Raw genomic sequence first — 23772 nt, 5'->3', positions numbered from 1 at the left:
AAAAAAAAAACCAAACAAACAAACAAACAATTTATTCATCAAAATTATAGAATGATTAACTAATTGAGCTTTTCCTTTGTCTGGCATATACCAAAAAGAATCTCTTCCCAACTCAACTCTTGCAAATCAACATTGTAATCATTACATCGATAATGTTGATCGATTACGCTTGTGCGACTCCCCCCCCCCCCCCCCCCCCCCCCCCCCATCGTCACATGATATTCCGAAAAGAAACGGAAACTACGAGAGGATGAAGAGCATGCATGCATGTTGGCGCATTATGTGTAATACCGCGTATTAAAAATACACACAACGCACCGCCAAACTGTACACAAGGAACACATACGCTGGAAATCCCATAGGTGAGTTCTGCGACATATGCATGCCTATTTCTGTACTGGTATTTGTTCCATATTTACCAAATTTTGTTTAAAAGCCTGTATCTGTTCTTGGTTCTGTGATTCTCATGACTGAAACACAGCGTAGAACCGTATTCGCAAGTGGGACTTCTAATCTGCGTGTAGTCATTGTAACGTAATCCACGTCGGCGACACGCCGAACCCGTCGGCGTAGGGTTCGTACACAACGCCGCTGACTTTTGTCCTAGCGCCCTTGCCTTGGATCATGGATGGTGTAGAACCCCCCTCTGTGCTAAACGTCTAAACAGTGCTCAACGTAATCATGCTTTGGGAAAACATTATGTTTTTCAAATCTATGTAACTTTTAAATATTGTTGTTGCCCTGGACATGTGATCAGCGAAATTGGAAAGAAAATACAAAGCTTTGCTTTGATTTGAATTAACTCAATATTGAATAGCTGTACTAGACCTATCAGAAAAATTATAAATACCAGACCACACTGTACCGACATTTTATGTGACTTTGTGAGTATACTACAATGTATATTTCCAAATAATGCAACATTCCCTTTAGAGTCTCATAGGAGTTGCATATGTAGTAAACTCTCACAAGCTCTTTATTCCTTATGCACGAACTGTTAGCTACCAAAGGACTTTCTTCCCAGACACAACCAGACTATGGAATGCTCTGCCCCAGGATACCTTCAACTGCACCACTTTAGCTCAGTTTAAGCAAGCGGTGCAGGATATTCAACTCCGCTAGAAGGGAATGGGATGTTTTTAGCTGCACCCTAGAAAATGTAGTCATTTTAACCTGCACTGACTGTACATAAACACCTCCACACCATGCCTGCCAACAGTACGACAATACACCAAAGGTGGACTGTACTGAACAGGAGGAAGAAGAAGAAATGATGAAGTTCCAAATTCCTTTGGGTGTACATGTATGTCATGTGTGTGTTTGTGGGCACAAAATACATTGTACTAGTGACAGTTGTAGGGTTCTATACCAAGGTACATTGTTAGAGTGGGTCTGGGTGTGTTTCAGTATCAAGACTCATGTCTTAAAGTTTGTAAGGCTTTTTTTTTTCTTCTCCAAAGCAACATTCCTAAAGGGTGCAATGCCAATGGAGTTGTAGCACTTTCATTTTTTTTTTCCACCGAAGTAAGAATATCCCATTGTGACTAAGCTACATGTAGGATTCTGTTTTTAAACATCTGCCACGACCAACTTGATTGTAGTTGGGGACTTCTTTGTTGGTTTATGATACAACTTCAAGGTCAAACTTACTGTAATCCAGATTTTCTGCTTAAAAAGAAAGAGAGGTCGATATGTGATTACTTTGTTGCTCTATCTAAAAGTATCATCTTGTTGCCGGACTTCCAAAGGCATTTTGCATTAGTACAGAATTTTCTAGCCTACAGTAGCTTTGAGATTCATTTCTCCTGCATCCCATGCAACTCCCCAAAGCATTCTGGTTTAAACCAAATGTGTGACAGGTTAGTGCGTTCGTATATTGGACAGTGTTTTTAAACTTTATCGAAAATGGCTGATCATATCTTTCAACCAAGGACGCAAGGAGAGTTGGTATGCCATAACTTGTGTGTGTGTGCGCCCATGCTGGCGACCCCTCTTTTGACTCCTCCAATTTGTTGGCTTTTTGCATTGTCTGCTGTGATTTGTGAGTTTGTGAGTGCTTCTAGTTGACCAGTTTGATACCTGGATACCACTGGACATCTATCTGATTGATATGGAATTTCATCTCCTCAGAAATTGTAGAGTCAATCTCTCAGCTTGTGGTCCTATTTCACTTTTACTTGCCTGCCTGTCCCATATGTGCTTCTTCATGTCTTGTTCTGAAGTTCATGGGCTTTAGCTGGGTGCTTCTTCTGTGCAACCAACCGGAATCACACGCAATAGGATGACATGCAGTGTCCATTGTGTAGCTTCTTCTTAGTACCACCAATGTCAATAGCTCTGCCAGAGTGGACTCTCCCCAGGAATGCCACTTATTCAGTACAGCACAAGTGAACTGAAGTCAATATGGAATGGTATGAGCTTTAACCAACGCATGTTAGCTGCTTCTACTTATGGAAAATTGAAGACCTTGGGAATACACAAGAGCCGCAATGGTCACAGGGGCTGCCGTGGTGGTAAGAAGAAGCAGATTATTGAGAGTGAATTCAAAGCTATGAAGAGTTCAACTCTTCCTGTAGTTGTGCATGCTCTCTTTACTCTTGGTCTGATTAACTGTCAATCAGCATGCAATAAATCTGATTTAATTAAGGATCATCTGATAGACCATGATATTGATGTTCTAGCATTGACTGAAACTTGGTTCAAGCCAGGCGAGCCCCAGAGCGCAGCGAGAGTAACTCCTTCTGGATACAGACTGCTTCATGTCCCTCGGAAGTATCGCAGGGGTGGAGGTGTAGGTCTTTTGTACAAATCAAGTCTGTGCTCAAAAGCAGTAAGAACCAACATTCAACCTAAATCATTTGAGTTTATGGAAACTGATTTGTCACATGGTACTGCAAGGATTAAGGTAATTGTTGTTTACCGTCCACCACCATCACGTAAGAACTGTTGTACGTTTACTGAGTTCATCCATGAGTTCTCAGTTTTGTTAGATAGACATTCCTTGTTCACTGGGAAATTGTTCATTCTTGGTGACTTTAACATCCACTGGGAAAACCAACAATCCAATGACACTAAAGCTTTCCAGAGACTTCTCCTAGATCATAATCTGCAGCAGATTGTGGATGAGCCTACTCACGAGTCAGGTCACATTTTAGATCTGATCATCACCCATATTGATGTGGAAGGCATAAATTCAGTATGTATCCAGGACTCGATATCAGATCACAGCTCTGTCCACTGTCTCCTCCAACTCGAGAAACCCAAGCCTGTGAAGAAGAAGATCACCTACCGCAAGTTGAAGACTATTGATTCGACTCAGCTTAGGTTTGACCTGAAACATTCCGGTCTGTTCTCTAACACCTGTGGTGCCGTGAATGACTCAGTCCATCAGTATAATGTGGTTCTCAGGGAATTGTTGGACAAACATGCTCCTGAAAAGACATGTGTAGTTGTGGAACAGCCGGCTGTCCCCTGGTACAGTGAGGTTATCGCTACTGCAAAACGCACGCGGCGACAGCTTGAACGCCGATGGAGGCAAACTCGTGCCCCATCTGATAGACAACTCTTCAAAGAGCAGAGAAATCGAGTCAAGCAGTTGTTCATGTGTGCCAAAGCTGCCTACTACAATAAAAATGTGGATCTGACCAAAAAGCACTCTATGCCATCATCAACAAGCTTCTGTACAGAAAGACAGAATCAGCTGTGGCACTAGGGCATCATTCCTCTCCTGGTCGTGTAGCCTCTAAATTCTCAAGGTACTTTATTGGTAAGATTGAGTCTATAAGATGCAATCTACAGTCGAACATGTCTCTTACTGTAGAGCCAGAGTCAGACAGTGATACAACCTCAAGTGATGAACATCTTACTACACTCGCGCCTACAACTCCGGCAGAAATACAGAGTGTTATCCGCAGCTCTCCTGCCAAGTCATGCTCCCTGGATCCAATCCCAACCTCAATTGTGAAAGAGAGTTATGAACTAATGGCCGTTCCTATCTCCAGGATAATCAATGCTTCGTTACAGGAAGGAATGTTTCCAGATGAGCTGAAGCTCGCCCATGTCACTCCTGTACTTAAGAAGACACCCTTAGATCCGGATAAGATGAGCAGCTACCGACCTATATCTAACTTGCCATTCCTTGCCAAAGTCCTCGAGAAAGTAGTTGCCAAACGACTAATGTCACATCTCCAGGTCTGCAAACTCTATGAGCCGATGCAGTCTGCTTATAAGAGACACCACAGCGTAGAGACAGCCCTTCTGAAAATAGCTGATGACATCTTGCGAGCAGTTGACAACAAGAAAGCAGCCATGGTACTTCTCTTTGATTTGTCAGCTGCATTTGACACAATTGATCACAAAGTCCTCATTCACAGGCTGCAGCAGGATTTCAAAGTTGGCGCCACTGCCCTTCAATGGTTCAGATCTTATCTCCATTGCCGAAGACAGTCTGTGAACATCAATGGAACTCTGTCAGAGCAGGCCTTCCTGACCTGTGGCATCCCACAAGGTTCAGTCCTCGGACCATTACTCTTTACACTATACACTTCCCCCCTTGGGAACATAGCACGTCAGCATGGTTTAGAACCCCACTTCTATGCAGATGACACTCAACTTTATGTGACATTCGATCCAAGAGTGGCAGCTGAAGAAACAGCAGCAGCTACGAGGATGACTGAATGCCTGTCAGATACATCCGACAATGGATGGTGAAGAACTTCATGAAACTCAATGACGACAAGACTGAATGCCTCATCATTTCTTCTCCACAAATGAGAAACAAGATCGTCTCCATGGATTTTCACGTCGGTGATGTGTCTGTCTCTCCTGCAGATAACGTCCGTAACCTTGGGGTCTACTTTGACCAGTCTATGAGGATGGATAGGCATGTTTCGCAGGTATGCCAGACTGCTTACTTCCAGCTTCGTAGCATCGCAGCTATTAGACCTCTGCTTACAAGGATAGCAGCAGAAAGCATCATTCATTCACTCATAACATCAAGACTGGATTTTTGTAACAGTCTCCTAGCTGGCCTTCCATCTGCAACCTTGAACAGACTTCAAGCAGTACAGAATGCAGCAGCACGCTTGCTCACCGGGCTGAGGAAGTATGATCACATTACCCCTGTCCTGGCTGAGCTGCATTGGCTTCCCATCAAGAACAGAATTGATTTCAAGATCTTACTTCTCACTTTTAAGGCCATTCATGGTCTGGCCCCAGGATACCTGTCTTCCCTAAATGAGCGACGGCAGCCTCGCCCTGGCCTTCGTTCATCTGGCCTCACTCTCCAGGTGCCCATCACACATCTCAAGGGATACGGAGACCGGGCGTTTTCCTCTATTGCTCCTCGCCTATGGAACTCCCTCCCATCTTTCCTCCGTGAAATTGACAAACTGGATCACTTCAAAGCCTCACTCAAGACTCACATTTTTCACCAGACATTTAATTGCTAACTGTCTTGGAGGAGTCTGCGCCTTTGAATGTTTCTGTGACAGATATATGGCGCCATACAAATGCTGTGGATCATCATCATCATCAACTTTGTAGTATACGTCCATGCCATCTTTAGTAACAATCAAACTCACAATCTCGGGGCTGCCCTCAACAGCATCCATGGAAGTTCAAAAGGGGCCAAGGAGATACAGCTGTACTTGTGTCTACAATTCTCTTAGTGTATGCTGCTTACTTCATGTATAGGTATTTAAACATAATCTCAAATTGGAGATGACATTATACATACAGCTGTTTGGAAAATATATATATTTTTTTTCTTTTTTTTTCTTTTTTTTTCTGTGAGGCTCCTGCAGAATCAAAGAGATTTTAGAGGAGAATAATAATGATAATAAAAATGACAATGAAAATAATTATGACTATGGGCTTACATATTGCATAGAAATACACTTGTAAGGAATTAGAGAGATACATACATGTACAATGTACAATTGTAGAGAAAGGTACAATGTAGAGAGAGAGACAGAGAGAGAGTTTAAGGAAAGGAAAATCTCGCAATGTAGATTGTTTTAAATATTTCCTAGCAAGCACTATAAGATTTGCAAGTCTTGAAATCCATTGATAGTAGAAAAGGGGTTCTCCTTTATAATATGATGATTGATATGACAAAATATGACTTGTGATGGAATTCGCTTCATGTGAGAGACTGCCAGTGCTTACATTATTTAAATTCATTCATTCGTATCCATGGATTTGTCAGACATTTCTTCACCAAGTACCTCACACCACTGAATTACTGCAGAAGACAGGTCAGGTGACAGGTAATGTTTTCAAAATTACCACTAGTATGGAGTTACACCTGTGATATTAACCAAAATTTCAATTCTCGCGACTGGGATCACCACATCTTTGTGTCGAACACATCACACAAATGAGTATGTACCTCCTTTGTGCAGAGAATATTTCCCGAACACTCTTAAATATTGACATTTTTGGGGGGAATTTTGCACTCTCTTTAAAAAAAAATACATATTATTTATTGTTGAACGTTTTTTAGATGCTGTTGAGGACAATACAATTGTCATATGATGGGCATGCTGATAGCTAACATGTAAGCAACCTTAGCAATAGGGCAAGAAAATAAACAAACATGGTATTATGGGAGTATAGTTATTTCAGTGTGTAAGTTCTTACCCACCAGCACATTTGTAAGGAAGTGAGGGTCTACATGGGAATATCAAGGAGAGAACAAGAACTGCTCCTCGTTAATCTTTATCACCTAGATGATTTGCAATTTTCTTGTACCACGTCAACTTGCATAGCTACAAACTGTGTTGTTTGCGCTGCAGCCGATTGCAAAAGTGGTTACGCTGTCTGTCTATTCAGAAACAGACTTACAGAGTAGCTGCAAGCATTACAACCTAGGGCGTAGTTCGCTCTTTTGGGCAAGGCATAAACAGAGGAAGTTTGCCTCTGGTGTCTTCCTTTTGTGTGAAGAGGAAAAGTTTCTTCACTATTTGGGAACTTTTTGTTGTTGGTGGTGTGAGGAAAATCAAGGAAGAAGAAGAAATGCCACCAACTCCCACTCAGTCTCAGAAGCATGTCTTCTCTATCTCCGCAGACCGCCCCACTGAAGGAGTGCCACACCTCGAGGCTAGGAGAGCGGGCAACATGCCGATCCTCTACTCCGTGGTCGCCCGCGGCACCACGGTTCTGGCGAACTACGCCTCGTGCCAGGGGAACTTCACCGAGGTGACGGAGCAGGTCCTGATGAAGATTCCCCCGCAGAATGCCAAGCTGACCTATTCCCATGGAACTTACCTCTTCCATTACATCTCTGAGGAACGGATCATCTATCTCTGCATCACTGATGATGTAAGTAGGATTCCTTTGCCAGTCTTGTTTCCTGTACTTTCTGGGTGTTGATTAATAATGAATGTATCCCATCAAACTGGAATATCATAGCATGATGCAAACTGGATTTCTCTAGATCCTTCAATCCAAATCAGAAATTTATTGCAGAGGCTTTGATAGAGAGAAAAATAATATGTCTCAAGCAATGTTTAAACATTAACAACAACAACAACAACAACAACAACAACCATCCTGCCATTACTACGTGACTAAATAATATTTACTAAAATTCAACTTGAGAAGCTACAATCATTCAAGTTTGGAACAAATTGTAGCATCATTATAAGCCGAATATATTATGGTGCAGAATTGCAGTTTCTTCAAAATAGATAGGCATAATATTTACAAAGTTGTAATATTATATCCAATCATGGACATCATAGTTCAAATTTATGAGCCAGCCACAAAATATTACCTTTTCTTTTCTTTTTCTTTTTTTACCACCAGCAGTGAGCTATAAATGTCACAAATATTTGGTCTATCATAGGTGGCAATTTTATAGGCTTTGGCTGATCAACTAATCTAATGGACATTGGAAAAGGATCATAAAGTTTCTTATCAAGCTATAGGAATAGAGATACCAGATACATTGTACACATACATAGTTCTTAGAAGGGCTCAGAATTCATCTTCCACCATTTAGAATTTGCTTGCAATATTATCAGAAAGCTCTTCCAAGAAAGTTATCTAGCTGATGTGATTTGCCAGAGTAGTGAGTTGTTTTTTAGGGATCGAAAGAGTGAAATTATAAAAGTGACTGCACCCAACTTTTATTTCTGAGGCATCTTTCCCGATCAGTAGTGGGTATGTAGAATGCTACTAGTACATGATGATCAAATCCTGTCCTAGCAGTAGTATTGAATTGCATGCAGCTATTAAATGCTCACAGGTGATGGCTAAACTGCTCCACCATGGCCGTACATTGTATAATAAGTCTACTACTCATCGACCACCTATTTTTAGATCGACCGCCCTCACGCAATGGCTTTCTCACATGTAAAATCAAAAATACGAGTGGGAAACGGCGCAATACACTGGAACATTCGAACATGAATACAAATCAAGAAAAATTTGGGGGAAACAAGTAAGTAACCTAAGGAAACAGGAGGAAAAAGAATTGAAGAAAATCCTCATTGGTAATGCACATAATTCATTCGCTGGATTTACATGCTTTTCAATGGGAAAACGGGCGGTCTGTTTAGAAAATGAGCTGCAATGGACGCACGAAAAAAACCTCCTGTGTGTTTATAGCCGAGATTTATGTGCATAGGATACAAAACGACAATCTGAGCATGGGGTAAGGATCTGCAGTATTTTCTCCAAAGTGAGATGAAATTGAGGTAAATCTGTTGAATATTTACGGTGAAATGGTGGTTACAAATAAAGGCGGTCGATGAGTAGTAGGTCCAACCATATGTGATATGAGATTGTAATCAATGTTCCAATCAAATCCATCATGTAGCCCAAAGTTGGGTAAGCTCTGAGATTGAAGTACTTCCAACGAAATTTTTTAACTACATGTTTTATTTGGCATTTTCACTGTTAGCCAACTAAAATTGCATTATTACAGCATTGTTTCACATTGTTAGTGTTATGCATTTTTGTGCAATTAAGAGCAGAGTTGAAATTGACAAATTGACAGTTCTGCAAGCAAATGAAACCTTTGTTTTCACTTTAACATTATTATTATTATTATTATTATTACCTCTATCTTCACAAGATATTTCTTGGAGATCAATATCATGTCAAGATCATTATTATTATCATCATTATTATTGTTATTATTATTATTGTGATTATGATTATCATTATTATTATTATTATCATTCTTATTATATTTTATTGTTATTATTATTGTTATTATCATCACCTTCACCATCATTGTCATTGTCATTACCATTGTTTCTATCATTATTATTCTTGTTATTATATTATCATCATTGTGAGTACATTAATATCATCACTAACCCGTGTATTGTCATTTGAATCTTTTGATATAAAGTGTATATTACTTTCTTCACATTACACAGGATTATGAAAGATCGAGGGCCTTTGCTTTCCTACAGGAAATTAAAAGGAAGTAAGTTTGCCAGACCTGAAATTGGAAATGATTAGTACACTTTTTACGTCTTGTCCATTCATTGTAAATTTAACCCATTGAGGACGAGTCCCCAGTATACTCGGGCAGGTGTCTATGATGGGAAATACACGTGTGTTGTAGCAAAATCAAAACCTTCGTCAATGGGTTAGTTCTACTGTTTGGAAGTTCTTTTTGCTACAGATATGCTGTTCCCTATCTGGTACAAAGGTTATATTTTCACAAGATCAAGTGGAGATAACCATGCTGTTTTGTCATGTGCACAAATATACAAGTGTATATTAAGATATTGACCAGCAATAGATCCATAGGATTGCTTTCTTGATAATTGATGTTAACACATGCCAAAAATATCCGGTTCATGAATTTTGACATATTTCCCTCAATGGCTAATTTATAAGTTAACTAGTACATTTATTCTTTCATATTCTAAGCTGCTGCGATGCTGTAGTGTGCCCTTTAGAATGGTGACAAGAAGAGAAAAGGAAAGAAATAAAAACTGAGTAGATTTTCATGTGACAAACTTTCAATTCATAGAATCACCCGTCCACAAGAACCTGTTTTTATTCTGTTTTGTAAGTAATTTCTATTAATGTTTGTACTTTTAGATTTACGGCAACTTATGGTTCCAGAGTACACACAGCGCTTCCTTTTGCAATGAACAGTGAATTTTCAAGAGTCCTAGCAGGACAAATGGTAGGTATATACAGTGTGTACACTTTTCATCTATCCTTTCCCCCGCGACAATTTAATTTATAAGTTATTAAGGTATATAACATCTGTTTTTAGACAACCAAAGTATACAATTCTATGAGTTTTCTTCTGATTATATCTGCTGATGAGTGCTCCTTATGTTGAAAGTTTTTATTTCTCCAATGTCCAGCTCAACGTAATTATATATATTTTTGAAAACGTGTATATTTGTTAGCAACAAATAAATGAGTTACAGGTATTAGGGTGAAATTTAAACTGCATTAATATTGCTAATATACTGTAATTGGTCTTGTCGCACTATAGGCTGTATAGTCTATGGTGTACCCCTGAAGAGAGCACATTTGTAAACAAAATGAAATCCAAATACACAGAAAGTAGTGTAGAAGTATAATGGCTGTTCTGGCTCTGAGTGTGTGTTGATGATACATGTACACATTGGCTTCGTCGTCAGTGTGATTGTGTTATCTGCTCATTCACCTTTAGCACTAACGTATCAGATGTTTGTGTTTACCCATAGGGACCGTGTGATGGAGTATGAGAAAATTATGTTTTTATTTTTTTATTCATTCATACAGTCTGTACATGTAAACCCCCCCCCCAAAAAAAAAAAACCAAAAAAAAAAAAAACACCTTCTGTGTCTGAATTTTTCAACTTCCAAGTGTTTTCATAATCACATTGCTTTATGTTCGTAATATCGTAGGACACTATGGGTTTCAAAACAAATGGAGTCACTTTTGGCAAACGATCAACAGCAAAGTAGATCCTTTCGATTTGCCACCCATATGAATTGGGTTGTTAGCATTCAGATAGAGTTTGACCCTACATAGTATAGTGCAAATACCAAAGCACTGCACAATGAGGTTAAGATTCTCAGATACATAGTGTACACCCAGTATTATGTCAAAGACATAATGTAGTCCAGCTTATCATTGGGAACTGCTTTGAAATACCCTTTCATGATTTTATTTGTGGTTATCTAATTCCCTTCCATTGTTGTATTAATTCCCCTCCATTGTTGTATATTTCACTCAGCTGTTAAAAATTGTATTGTTTACCTTGTTTTGTTTTCGTGGTCATGCATCACAAAGTCCACAAAAAGTCACATGGTGTGGTTTTCCCCCCCCCCTATGTCTTTGAATAGAAACCCTGGGTCAACAGTACTCAACTGAGTTGTGGTTTTGGATGTTTTCTGACAGAGTTTATTACCCTTCTTCCACTCAAATTCAAAGTTTTGAACCATGGAATTAAGTATAATTCCTGTTTTTTTTCTTCTTTTGTTCAGACCTGTAATTTTTCATTTGTTTTCAGTTTCACATTGTTTTTCTCCAATTTCCACCCATGACTAATGTGAAAGTGTGCAGGAAATGGAACAGAAACTTTTGAAACAGCCAGAAGTAGCTATATATCTTCGACATAATGTTTGATAGAATGTTAAATGTACCAGTATATATTTATAATCCCATCACGGTGGTTTGCATAAAGTTCCAAGTACAGTAAAATTTGATTCAGTGGCCTTAGAATCGATAGACCCTCAGCCTCAAAGCTCTATATTTTCCACCTCCCTGGTACTGTCCCCCCAAAAAATTACAACAGGGACCTTCACAATGATAACTTGTAAAATAGTGAATCAATCCAAATAAAATTTAAGGATATGAAACTATAGCTTATTACCCATACATATAATGTATCTTACAGAAAACCCCACCTGATTTGCTTCAGTGGTCAAAAAGAAATGAGATTTTGTGTATAGCATGTCAGGAATCCCTTCCCTCCAAGTTCTGTCCATTGTGTTCACACGTTAATATGCAGTTCTGAGTGCATACAAGTGCTAAATTTGGAAGAATCGGACTCATGACATGCTTTACAATAATCCACATTTCTCTCTGACGACGTACTGTAACCAAACTGAATGGGGTTTTCTGCAAAATATGTACGATGTTATATTTTAAGACTCTGAAATAGCATTCAAATAGTTTAATCACATTCAGAGTTTTCAGTGTGAAAATCTGATTGTAATTTTTGTTGGGACATACCCTACAGATCTGAAAAGTGACATTGCCACATAGTGATATACATGGTGTTTCTGATCTTTCTTCATCATTGTCTTCTTCTTCTGCTCCTTCTTCTTCTTTCCAAATTTTACCACTGAAAGTCCATGTGATATTTTTGTAGGTTTTAATGATGCGTGGTCACACCCTATGTTTTTTTTTTCATTTTGTTGAATATGAAGTAACAAACTTAAAAAAAATATTTTGCAATTTTAAGAAGACTGACACTATTTAGGATTTAATCTTTAGAGAATACAAGAAGTAGAAACAAAATGTATATAGACGACAAAAATATGAACGGTATGTATAAAGAATCATAAAATATGACAGTCTCATATGTATATGGCATGAATGAAGCTGTGAGGCAAAAAGTAACATCCTGAAAATGCTATTCCAATACAATCCACATTAATTATTTGTCTTGTCTCTATAGTAGAGGCTAGTGTGCTTAAAGCTGTAGCAAGTTACTTTGATATTGGTTGATTTTGAGTGCCTTTTTCTCTTTGGTAATACCTAATGGCTCACACACAATCATGTACAACAATATTTATGCCATCTGACGGTTTCTGCAGCATTAAAATGAACAAGTAAACAAATGTCATTACAAGATTTACACACAAGTTTAATGGCATACCTTATTTTCTCTCTCCAACCCTCTCCCCAACCAATGAATGTATTTTGTCCACAGAGGTACTTTGCCCAACCAATGTCCAGTCATACAAGGTTATCTGAAGTTCAGAGTGATCTGGATGAACTCAACCAGATTATGGTCAAAAACATTGGTGAGCATGAACTTTTTCTTGCTTCATTTTATGATGCATTGATTAATTTCAGTCATATTCAATTATTCAGTCATTGAATAATGCACTTCCTTGAGCACTGTAGTCTTACTGAGAGCCTGTACATGAAAGTGTGGTATAACAACCAGCAAGTAAGGTGTGTTGACTTCAATGAGAGTGTGTACATTGTCTCTGTGCTAAGAAGGAAAGATCTTTTTTCTTTAAAGAATGATACAGGAGGGTGAAACAATATGTTTAGACTCCTTTTGTAATGCCCCACTCTCCATCTTTTTCTACCCAATGTCAAGAATATTGACAAGAATGTTTTTGATTGTTCTCCAGCATGCTTTTCAGCTCAATTTTGTGTCAAGAAAACAACAAAGAAATTCCTCACTAATCATAATTCATTGCATTCCCTTCCCTCCCCTTCATACTTCATTGATGCCTTGCATGGCATGTTTGCTAACCACTAATTGCAGTCACACAGAAAAATAAATGTTAAATGTACTAAAAAATGACAGAAGGAACCCTATTTGCTTGCAAAGGTTATTTTATGCGGCAAATATTTTGGGAGGTTTTTATTTTGGCGAATTTCGCAAGTCAGGTGCTATTCGTGAAATTAAAGACGCACGAAAATATTGACTTTGATCCTGATGTGAATGTGACATATATGCGTGTACACTTCTCCGTTCAGTACAGGACTCCACGATCGTGAATTCAACTACTTGCGAAATCGTCAGGAATTCCCGATTTGCGAAATTTAGACTCGCAAGATATATGGCATTCTAGGTCTCAAAAGGAGCAAGTGTTCAGAGTAGTGATAGACTGTGACTTTTGTCTAGAATTTTCTGATGAAGTAACCCTTCAGATTGTATTGTGACAATCATCATGAATTACAGTTTGTATGGTATGCTTCTTGGAGCAAATTATTTGTTTTATAGGGTGCCATTTTTCTCTCTCTTCTTTTCTTTAAAACACAACAAATGCTCCTTGGTGTACATACTCTTTTGCTCAGTGACAGTGCCCAAGATTGTTGACAGATTGAATTGTAAAATGAAAGTTAACACTTTTTGTATAGCACAAACTCTTTGGTCTCTTCAAGGTCAAAGAAATGGGAGACAATTTTGGCATACAGTTGAGGAAAAAAAATGTACTCATGAATGTAAACAGCAAAGGTCTATTTTCAACTTTTTCCCATGAGATCAAAAGCAGTACATTTTCCTCTAAAGTTCTTTCTTCCTCCTTTCCCTTGAGCAAGTCACTTCAGGCATGAAATTAATCTTTTAATCATATGGGCTTCAAGCTTAGTGAGCCTTGCTAAACCTGTAACCCCTCTATGTATTGATGTATTTATTTATTTCATTTTATATATATATATTTTTTTTTGCATGGCTATTGTGCTCTAAAGAATGGTGTTCTCTGTGATGATCACAGAGTGTGATCACATGGTAATTCATAGTGTGATTTAGGTTGAGGATGAGTCCCCGAGTATACTCGTTCAAGGGTCTATGGGAAATGCGTGTTGTAGCAAAGTCAGCCTGTCCTCAACGGGTTAAGACAGAAACAATCGCATGAAATAAAAACAGCCAAATTTTAAACTCTATCATCAAAACTCTGATGTCTTCAGATATTTTTATTGTAGATGATGTATAGCAATTAACTTTGCCCCAAGATATATGAGAAGCATGCGAACCCATCATTGTGTAATATCCAAGCTCTCCAATATAGCCTCCAGCCCTGTGTGTTGTGCTCACTGGCTAATGATTAGCTTTTGATATGCATAGTTTGTGATGTCATCCTCATTGCTTTTGCAGAGTCCATGACAAATCGAGGAGAAAGACTTGAGCTTTTGATAGACAAAACAGAGGACTTAGAAACAACGGTAAGTCCTTGCTTTGTTTCCCTAAACAGTGATATTCTTGCATTAAAGCACATTAACAAAATGAATGACTGTATGAGTTCAGTAATCATAAGATGTGGGTTGTTATGCAATCATCGTTTTCTCTTTCCGTGTGACTTCAATGCATGATTCAGTGAATACGACCAAGGCCAACCTTCCACCTGAAATTGATATGCTTAGAAATGCTTTCTCCTGGTTTTATATGTTTTACGTCGTAGCTTGCATATCACCACTTTTAGTATGATAATGTAATTTTTAATCTTCTACTGAGAGAGAGCATAAATTATTGGTGTAGAAATCCTGCGCCTGTGTGAACATGCCAAAGATATAAACTTTCTATTGCATCTTGGTTATAAAGTGATACGGTGTTTATGAGTGATATGGAACCCTTTATGTACGGAGGTGCTTTAGCATAATTTGCCAAACTTCTTCAGCATTCACTGATCTAACCAAACTTGACCTACATTGTGTACATGTAGTTATAGATTAGCATGTCCACTCTGGTGTAGCAATGTGCCTCATACCAACAGGAAGGCCATGGTGACAGAATTTGGATTAGGGAAATCAAGGTAATCTCTATTAATTGAGAGTTTCCAGACACCTGTCCCTATCAGTGAAGAAATCACCCCTGTTCTCATGCCAGTCAATGAACGAAGCACATTAAAGGTTATTAAAGGTTATCATTTTTTTTTTTTTTGTTGATAAGATTACTGTGTCTTTCAATCTTTTGTGACCACCCAGCTACATGGTAAAAACCTGCAAAAAGTTGCAGATTAAGATTCTCTGTAATGGACTAATATATGCCATTTTGGTTAACTGACTCAATTTTTTTACTTAAGGGTATCTTACCTGGGAGAGTAATCTTTTCTCTACCTTCTGTCAAAATTTGGCCGCTTAATACAAAACTGAGATTGAGAGATTGAGATGTTAGCAGTTATTTCTGGACCACATTTTTTTTTTTTTTTTTTTTTTTGGGGGGGGGGGGGAGGGGGTGGGTGCTCCTTTCACTGAGAAATTCATTGATACTTCTGCACAGCATGCTTGAGTGACCCTGATTTTTAAATCCTCTTTTCTCCCTTTTCTATGAAACTGCGCCTGGGCCTTCTAACATTTCTTTTGTCAGTCACTTTTTGAATGGGTTCGGGATGGTCCAATTTTGACAAGTTATTCATCATTTTAAAGATTAGAGCTTATACTTTTACAATATACTTTAAACAATACAGAAACTTAAAATGTTAAACAACCTATAACTTTAAACACTATAGAAAAGTGGAAATTCAGTTTGGTGTACTTTATGTGGGTTTTGAGCTGGGCGGGCACTTTGCAATTTTTGTAAAATATGTATACTTTTTTTTTTTTCATATTTACAGCCAGATTGTCAAGATACATACTGAACAACTTGCAGCAAAGGAAAAAAAAAAAGCAAAATGGCTGAATATAACCCCATCATTTTTTTTTCTTTCTGTTGTTTCTGTCTTCCTTCTTTTCTCTCTGTAGTCTCTGACATTCAAGAAGAGCAGTAAGAGTCTTGCCAGGTCGATGTTCATGAAGAACCTGAAGATGATCATCATCCTGACAATTGTCATAATTGTGAGTTCCACAACATTTACTTCCCTGCTGAATTCGTAAAACAATTAACTACAAAATTTCTGCATATTTTACTGGGAGTCATTGAGTCTTGGTGTAGGGTAAGCAGTAGGGTGCAGTGATTATCAAGACAGTTATACCAAGGCATTGTATGCAAGTAAGGGTGTGTTTATGCTTGAATTTTTTTGGCCATATTCAGGCTTTTGAAATGCATGTACGTGCAGTTCAAAACACAGTTGCATCCCAACTCATTTTGATATAAACAGCATTTCAACTTACCAATTCAAGACACACTAAAAGGTGAGTTTATGAGCGATCGAGCGGCAATTCTGTTCTAAACACATTTAAAAGAAAAGTTTAAAAAATGCTAATCGCATTCAATGATTGGCCATTCTCTCTACACACATTTAACCCTTTCTGTGCCAGTGAGTTAAATGTGCACAAATTTCACATACAACATAGGAGCAGGAAATAAACATGGCACTCAAAGAGTTAACAGGGAAGCATAAATGCAAAGAAAGACATTTATTCTGACTCCATCTCAATGCCTTTCCAGTTCATGTAGTAGAAGAGGACACATATAGCAGAATCGCTTGCTACAATAAGGGCTTATAGATTTCAGTAATGTGCACTTTATGTTTGTGACATCGACTTTCTCGAGCTAAAAAAAAATTGAGCATAAACAGTACTAGTGCCCCCTTGAATGGCATTTTTTGATCAGCGTCTTTGAAAAGCGTTTCAAAATGCTGATTCTTCCTTATTCGCAAATCTAGCATAAATGCACCCTACATGTCATCATAATTGTTGCATGTGATAGGTCTTGGCCCCCGGGACAATTTTAATCTGATAGATTGTTTTGACATAGAACCAAGCTTGAATGCCTATACATCCTACCACTTTTAACAAAGCTTGTTCCTGGCATACGACCAAGTTGCCTGCTCTGGCTTGTCCTAAGTACGGATAACTCCTAAATGCAAAGTGGATTTCAAGCATTGAAGTGATTGTCTAACCCAATGTCGGATTATTGGGACAAAAGTCCTGTTCTAACAATGTCCTCAGGACCAGCAGTTTTCTTTCATCATATCAAAATTTTGCTCTATCTGAATAAATGAAGTATACCGGGTACACACTTTAAATACATATCATAGATGATTAATTTTGGGACCTTACCTTTTACTTTGTTGTAACAAAATTTTTGTTATAACCTTGTTTGTTCGAAGGGAGTGCACTGTATGTTGATAAGCAGCTTATTTGTTGTATAGCCCATTTCACTTACGTCTGCAGGTTAATCCCTGCCTAAAGGACAAAATTTCTGGTACCGAATGAGCCATTCTTAACATCTGCTTCTTTCAGTTCCATTTTCTATGGCAGGAATTTGCTATATTGTTACATTATGACGTAGGTATACCAGTCGCCATAGTGACATCTCTAGTTTAAAAAGTGGTCTACAAAATCTTGAAAATCTCCATTGTAAAAAAAAACTACTTTGCTCGTCAAACCCAGGAAATGCATGAGTTAGAAATCACATAGTTTGAAGTTGCTGGCATGGCATGTAAGTCTTTGCTGATGTTAGGGATTTCACTGTAACCATAGCAGTAGCAGTAGCCCCAGCTTGATACAAAATTGATGTGTGGTCAACATTTTATACTGACCTTACAGCTTACTCTTCCCCTGTGTCCATCTCTTGCAGCTGGTCATATATTTCATAGTGTCGGCGGCCTGTGGAGGTCTTGCTTGGAAGAATTGTGTGAAGTGATTTGGAGAAGCGCTTTGAACGGAGGCTAGAGACGTAGCCAAGAGACATTTCCAAAGTGCATTAAATATACAAGAAGAAGCAAGAACTGATTGCCAAAGGATATTCATAATGCAATGCACTACACTTTAGACCAGCTGTGAAGCCATGTACTACATTGTAGTTGTATCCTTCACTGGCATAGTCTACAATGTTCACTTGTTTCATGCTATTGGCATGAAAGCACAACTCAAGTCAGCAAAATATTGATCATCGCTATAGATGTCAAGGGATGACCTGATGTCAAAAGTAGGATTTGTTTTTTTTGGTTTGTTTGCGTAAACTTGGTAATGGCACTTACAAATATCAGTGTGTGTCAGCCACCAATGTGAAATATGTTAATGTGAAAGATACTGTAAAACATGATATTTTCGTGGCATTTCGCGAATGGGAGCCGACGGCTTTAATCGCAGCATGAAATTTTAGCGGGTTGCCTCTAACATTCAATGCATATAGTATAGACCAGATCTTTAGCAAAATTTGCGAAATCAAAATGCACGCAAACATTCCTCATTTTACAGTATTCTTCGCCAGACCAAGACTTATTTCCTGAAGATTATAGGCTACTACAACCTGTATGTATCAGGTGAACATTAATGCACACAATGACAAAAGCTGAGCAGTTTTAGAAGATTGGAGAAGTTTTGTGTCTTGTCAAAATGAATCTACCGGTTCTTGTTTGTGCAACACTATATTGAAAGGAGATGAGTATACATAATGTAGATTAGACCAAAGCAACCTTTTCTAAGTCAGTGTCTCTAGTCCAAAGCGATAAAATACTGGTAGAATTCCAGGTCCTTGGCAAAATAGCAAGTGATATTACATGCATGGCAGAAAAAAGTATGATATTCAGTGGTGTTGAAGATGGTCAAGTACAAGTGAAAGATATTATATCATATAATCGTTAATTGTGGTAGCATGTGGACTGACATTCCTTCTGATTGATGGGCTTCTGTATGGTACTAATAGGGTGCATTCAAGCTAGGTTTTCAAGAGTGTCATGTTGAACTAACACAATTCATTATATGTGGGACTGTACAACATTATTAAATACTTTGATGCAATGTCACATTTTAAGCATATTTACTGCAAGTATGCCTTGGTGGATTTGATCATGAATGAACCAGTGGCTGCATTGGAGAGCTCAAACAGGTGTATAATACCGACATTGACCTACATTGTACAACATTAGGGACTTTTAGACTGTGTGGACACGAAAGCGGTCAGGCCGCCCAAAAGTGCAAGCCAACCATATGGCCATTCCCAGCGACACTCACGTCGACGCCAGAGTAAAACCATTTAGATTTCAGTCGATGGTGAGTACGAGTCGACAGATGTGGTGACGTCATAATCGTCGTGCTAAATACAAGCTGCGCACGCTGCCCGTCCTGAATCTGGGAGGACGTGAAATCCTTCAAGGACACGTTCTCGATTCTGGGGATGGAAGTGCCAGAAAACCTGGAGCATGCGCAGTATCACGAAATGACGTCGTCATGTCGCAGTCCATGTCCTGGATACGAAATCTAAAAGTCCCTAGTACCAGCATAGTACACCGATGACTTAGGTTGTGTTTTCCCCCTTCATGATGCCATGATGGCGAATATGATCGTGGTTACGTCTCGGCACCACTTCAACCCAACTTGGGATATCAAAGAAAGGAAAAGGATATCAAAGAAAAATCTCCAAAGCAGATGTGCGGGCTATGATAGTCATACATGTGCTATCTCTGCCTTGTAATTGATGAAAAATTTAATCGGCTGGTCACTATTAACAGCCTTGGAACATTTTCCATACCATTTTTAAGGAAAGCACAAAATATGTTGCGCTGTGGATGAATGTGAAAAAACCCAACCCAACAGAACAATGAGACAGACCACACAGGTAGCTTCTGATGGAGGTCATCTGAACAAGTGTTCCATGAGGCTGCTTAGCAAGCTATCTTATTAATCACTCTATGACCTTGACATGAGGATACTGTCAACCTTTTTATAGCGTAGTTGGTACTGGTGGTGACATTAGCTACAATTGTACGTTCACACGCAGTTGCCAAACTTGAAGTTTAGGTCGAAAACTTAACTGTCGATGATTAGCTCCACTTGTGAATTCACGACGCAGGTTAACATGCGCCCATAAACTTATATGTTACAACTTACGAGTGAGCCCCACTTGATGATTACAACGGAAGTGTAGAGTCTTTGCTAGATGACCTTATGCCCATACAAAGTAATGCAGTGAACGAGACGCGAGGTTGTTGATTATTGTGTCCACACGGAGCGAAACTATGAGTGGGGACCCCCTGTGGCTCGTGGAGAGAGAGTAAGCCCTAAGATGTCTTGTGGTTCTAATCATGGACTAAACTTTAAGATTGCTAACTTTCAAGTGCATCCACATGGTGCTAAACTACAAGCTAATAAGTTTTCGACCTAAACTTAAAGTTTAGGAACAGCGTGTGAACTATATAGTTAATGGAGCGGAGCATAGTATCATACCATGTGGGTTTAGCTTGAATGCACCCATTCAGTATGGGGTAGTGGGCTCCTGTGTGTGTGTGTGTGTGTGTGTGTGTGTGTGTGTGTGTGTGTATGTGTGTGTGTGTGGTGATTTCAACAGTGGCGTGTTTATCCCATCAGCTCCACGTCCCTAAGAGATGCAAATATTTTGACTTGAAAGCTTTAGAACAGGTGCAATTATGACTGGTACAAGTGTGATCATTACGGGCTTGTATATGCTCTGATTTGAATTGTTTTGTAGGCATAGAAGTAACCTACCATTGGGGCCAGTTACTTGTATGTATATAGCATCACAAACAAAAGCAAAAAAAAAGAAGCAAAAAAAGAAGAAGAAAAGAAATGGAAAAAAGCTAAAGAGAGCAAATGTTTTATTTACCAGTTACTGTAGGAGGTGATGAATTAGCGCAGTCTTGATTATTTTCTGTGAAAGCTTTTAAAGTTTTCATTAATTTATCCACTATGGCCACTCTGATGACGAATATCATATGCCTTTCATTCATGATAGTAGAAAATGAGTATTGCAGACTTTGGTTGATGTGCTGAACTATAGGAGATATATGAATTCAGTACTAAATGTACAGTATGTGGCTGTGTAAATTTGTTTGTTTTAGATGACAGAGAACTGACTATCGGTGCCTAATATACATGTATGAATCTTGAGAACAGCTGAAATTTCATTGGAATTTGTGTACCTGGTGTATTGTCTGTACATTACTTGTGAATTGCAGCATCCTACAGTGAAGTGCAGTGATGTATCACCAATTTCATGAACTCTGGCGATCTGGGTGAATGATTATTTTATTTGTATTAAGTTTTTACTACTTCTAGTACTACTATTTGTCTCTTTCTCTTTCTCTTTCTGAAGCCTGTAGGTGTTTCATTAGTTATGACTGCATACCATATACTGTAGTCTCCAGCATAATGCTTGATTCTTTGTGATGTTTGCCCACAGGTGGAGTGTTGTGTTTATGCATAATTACCTACAAGTATGTGACCCATCACCTCAAAGGTCTTATAGAGTCATTAAACATCACTTTCCTGATTTTGGTACATTTATGAATTTGTCACTAATCCAGACTATTAAAGCTTTCCGTGGATGTATGATTTAATCCATCTTTATTTCCAACAAATAAAAGAAAACAGCAGTAGTGTAAAAAAAATTGGGTTTTTAAGTTTTAGACGCAAGCAGGCATGCAGAAAATTAGGCAGAATAGGTTAGTTGAAAAACACAAACAAACATAACTTGTAGTAACCTGAAAAGTCAAAAATTTTACTGTAGTTTCATAGATTTTTATATTTTGAGGGTAGGAGAATCATTTCCTGGCAAATACCATCAATGGTATTTGATGTTTTTATTCTTGTCAGGCAAATCTCCAATTTTTCATCTCTCTCAGCTTTCAACCATCTCCCATTGTTTTCTTGTGTAGGCCTACTCAGTAGAGTGCGGGAGAGAAGGAACTTGTATTTTTGAAGACACGCATTATAGAGATTAATTGAATGTTGTCAAGTTTTTTTTTTTCTGTGGAATAAATAGTTGTGTGTATATTTTAGCTGTTTGAGTATTTTTTAAAATAATTTTGCTTCCTTGCGAAACTTGAAAAAAAAAATCGCTCTTCCATATTGAAAACATCATGATGAAATACTTGCATGCATTAGTTGAAATGGCTGACAATAGTAAACCACAGAAGTATCGAAAGTGGTATGATATACATCACAAAAGGATCAGGTAAATGAATGCTTCGAGTGGGCTGGTCCAAATGACTGTAAAACCAGAAATATTTGTCACTTTAAATTTTCACGAGTTGGAGCCGATGGCTTACTTTCGCGGCATGAAATTTTCGTGCATTGCCTCTGGCATTCAATGCATAGTGGACACAAGAACTTTCATGTGCATTTTAATATCATGAATCTTGGCTTCTTACGAAGTCACAAAAATTTCATGCACGCAAACATTTCTGGTTTTACAGTATGCTTGCATCGATGATTGATTTGGGGAAAGAGAGAGAGAAAGAAAGCTAGAGACAAAGGAAAGAAGAGGCTAGGGTAGAGCGAGGGAATGGGAGGGAAGGGAAAATGTTGTACAATACAGTACATGGAGATGCCATGTTGTAGAGTTGAATTATTTGATTATTGTTCACATTCAATGCATAAAAATTGTCAACTGATCTTCTCATCCCTTTACTGCTGATCAATCTTATTCCAGTATTAAAGAAAAACAAAAAAAAATCTGCTCCATGGCATGTACCCAACAACTGCAAGTAAGGCCTGTGATACCTAAAATCTGTTGTACTCTGTAACATCTGTTGGGTAAGTGATCTTGAGTTTTTGAGAAAAAGCTAGAAGTGTAAATTCATTAATTTTCAAACAGGAATATAACCCATGTGCAATTGATCTTTATATCGCTTAAGCTGTGAAATGCATTCCACAACTTTCCTTTCCTTTGCTTTCCCTAATGGTCTATTCCTGTATATTTTGTCTGAATCAGAAGACTGATAATTTCTGAATACAATGTATTTTCACTCAGCCATATTATGGTGGGGAGAATACTAATCATAACATACTTGTATAAGGGAGCAATTTAGTTGTGAATAACCACATTTCAGTGTAAAAGTTTGTATTTGGGGATTTATTTCATACAATTATGATTTTACTTACAAATCCACTTCCACAAAAGATGAAGGTCTTGCACAATTGGCTGCATATCAGATGATACCATTTTTCATGTAGATATTGACTGCTGATATTCACTATTAAGACCAATCGATGAGAGCTGTTAAAGTTAACTGGACTGGTTGAATGTGAGAATTGTTTGTAAATCATGTTTAAAACATAAATATATATCTGTATCAAATGTAATATTTTCAGACATTTATCCTTTGTTTGCTGAAAGAAATGTTTAAATGATGTTGAAAGGCAGCGCAGTATTTCTTAATAATTATATCATTTATGGAGTATATTAGATGGTATCAGTGGGAAATTTA

At 38.2% G+C, this 23772-nt stretch overlaps 1 protein-coding gene across 1 annotated transcript; it reads left to right on the top strand.

Annotated features, from left to right (window-relative positions):
* Positions 1-319: 319 nt before the first annotated feature.
* On the top strand, positions 320-19453 carry LOC139716795 (vesicle-associated membrane protein 7-like). Its single transcript, XM_071628323.1, has 8 exons — positions 320-362; positions 7070-7323; positions 9393-9442; positions 10069-10156; positions 12912-13005; positions 14817-14884; positions 16400-16492; positions 18180-19453. The coding sequence occupies exons 2-8, from the start codon at positions 7120-7122 to the stop codon at positions 18243-18245; spliced, it is 663 nt and encodes a 220-aa protein (XP_071484424.1). The 5' UTR covers positions 320-362; positions 7070-7119; the 3' UTR covers positions 18246-19453.
* The last annotated feature ends 4319 nt before the right edge of the window (positions 19454-23772 follow it).

The sequence above is a fragment of the Diadema antillarum genome, unplaced genomic scaffold (genome assembly GCF_040938485.1).
Source record: "Diadema antillarum isolate AM-2024a unplaced genomic scaffold, OU_Dant_1.0 scf00000070, whole genome shotgun sequence".
Lineage (NCBI taxonomy): Eukaryota > Metazoa > Echinodermata > Echinoidea > Diadematoida > Diadematidae > Diadema > Diadema antillarum.
Note: the sequence above shows the minus strand (reverse complement) of the source record. Positions and strands in the feature narration are given on the sequence as shown.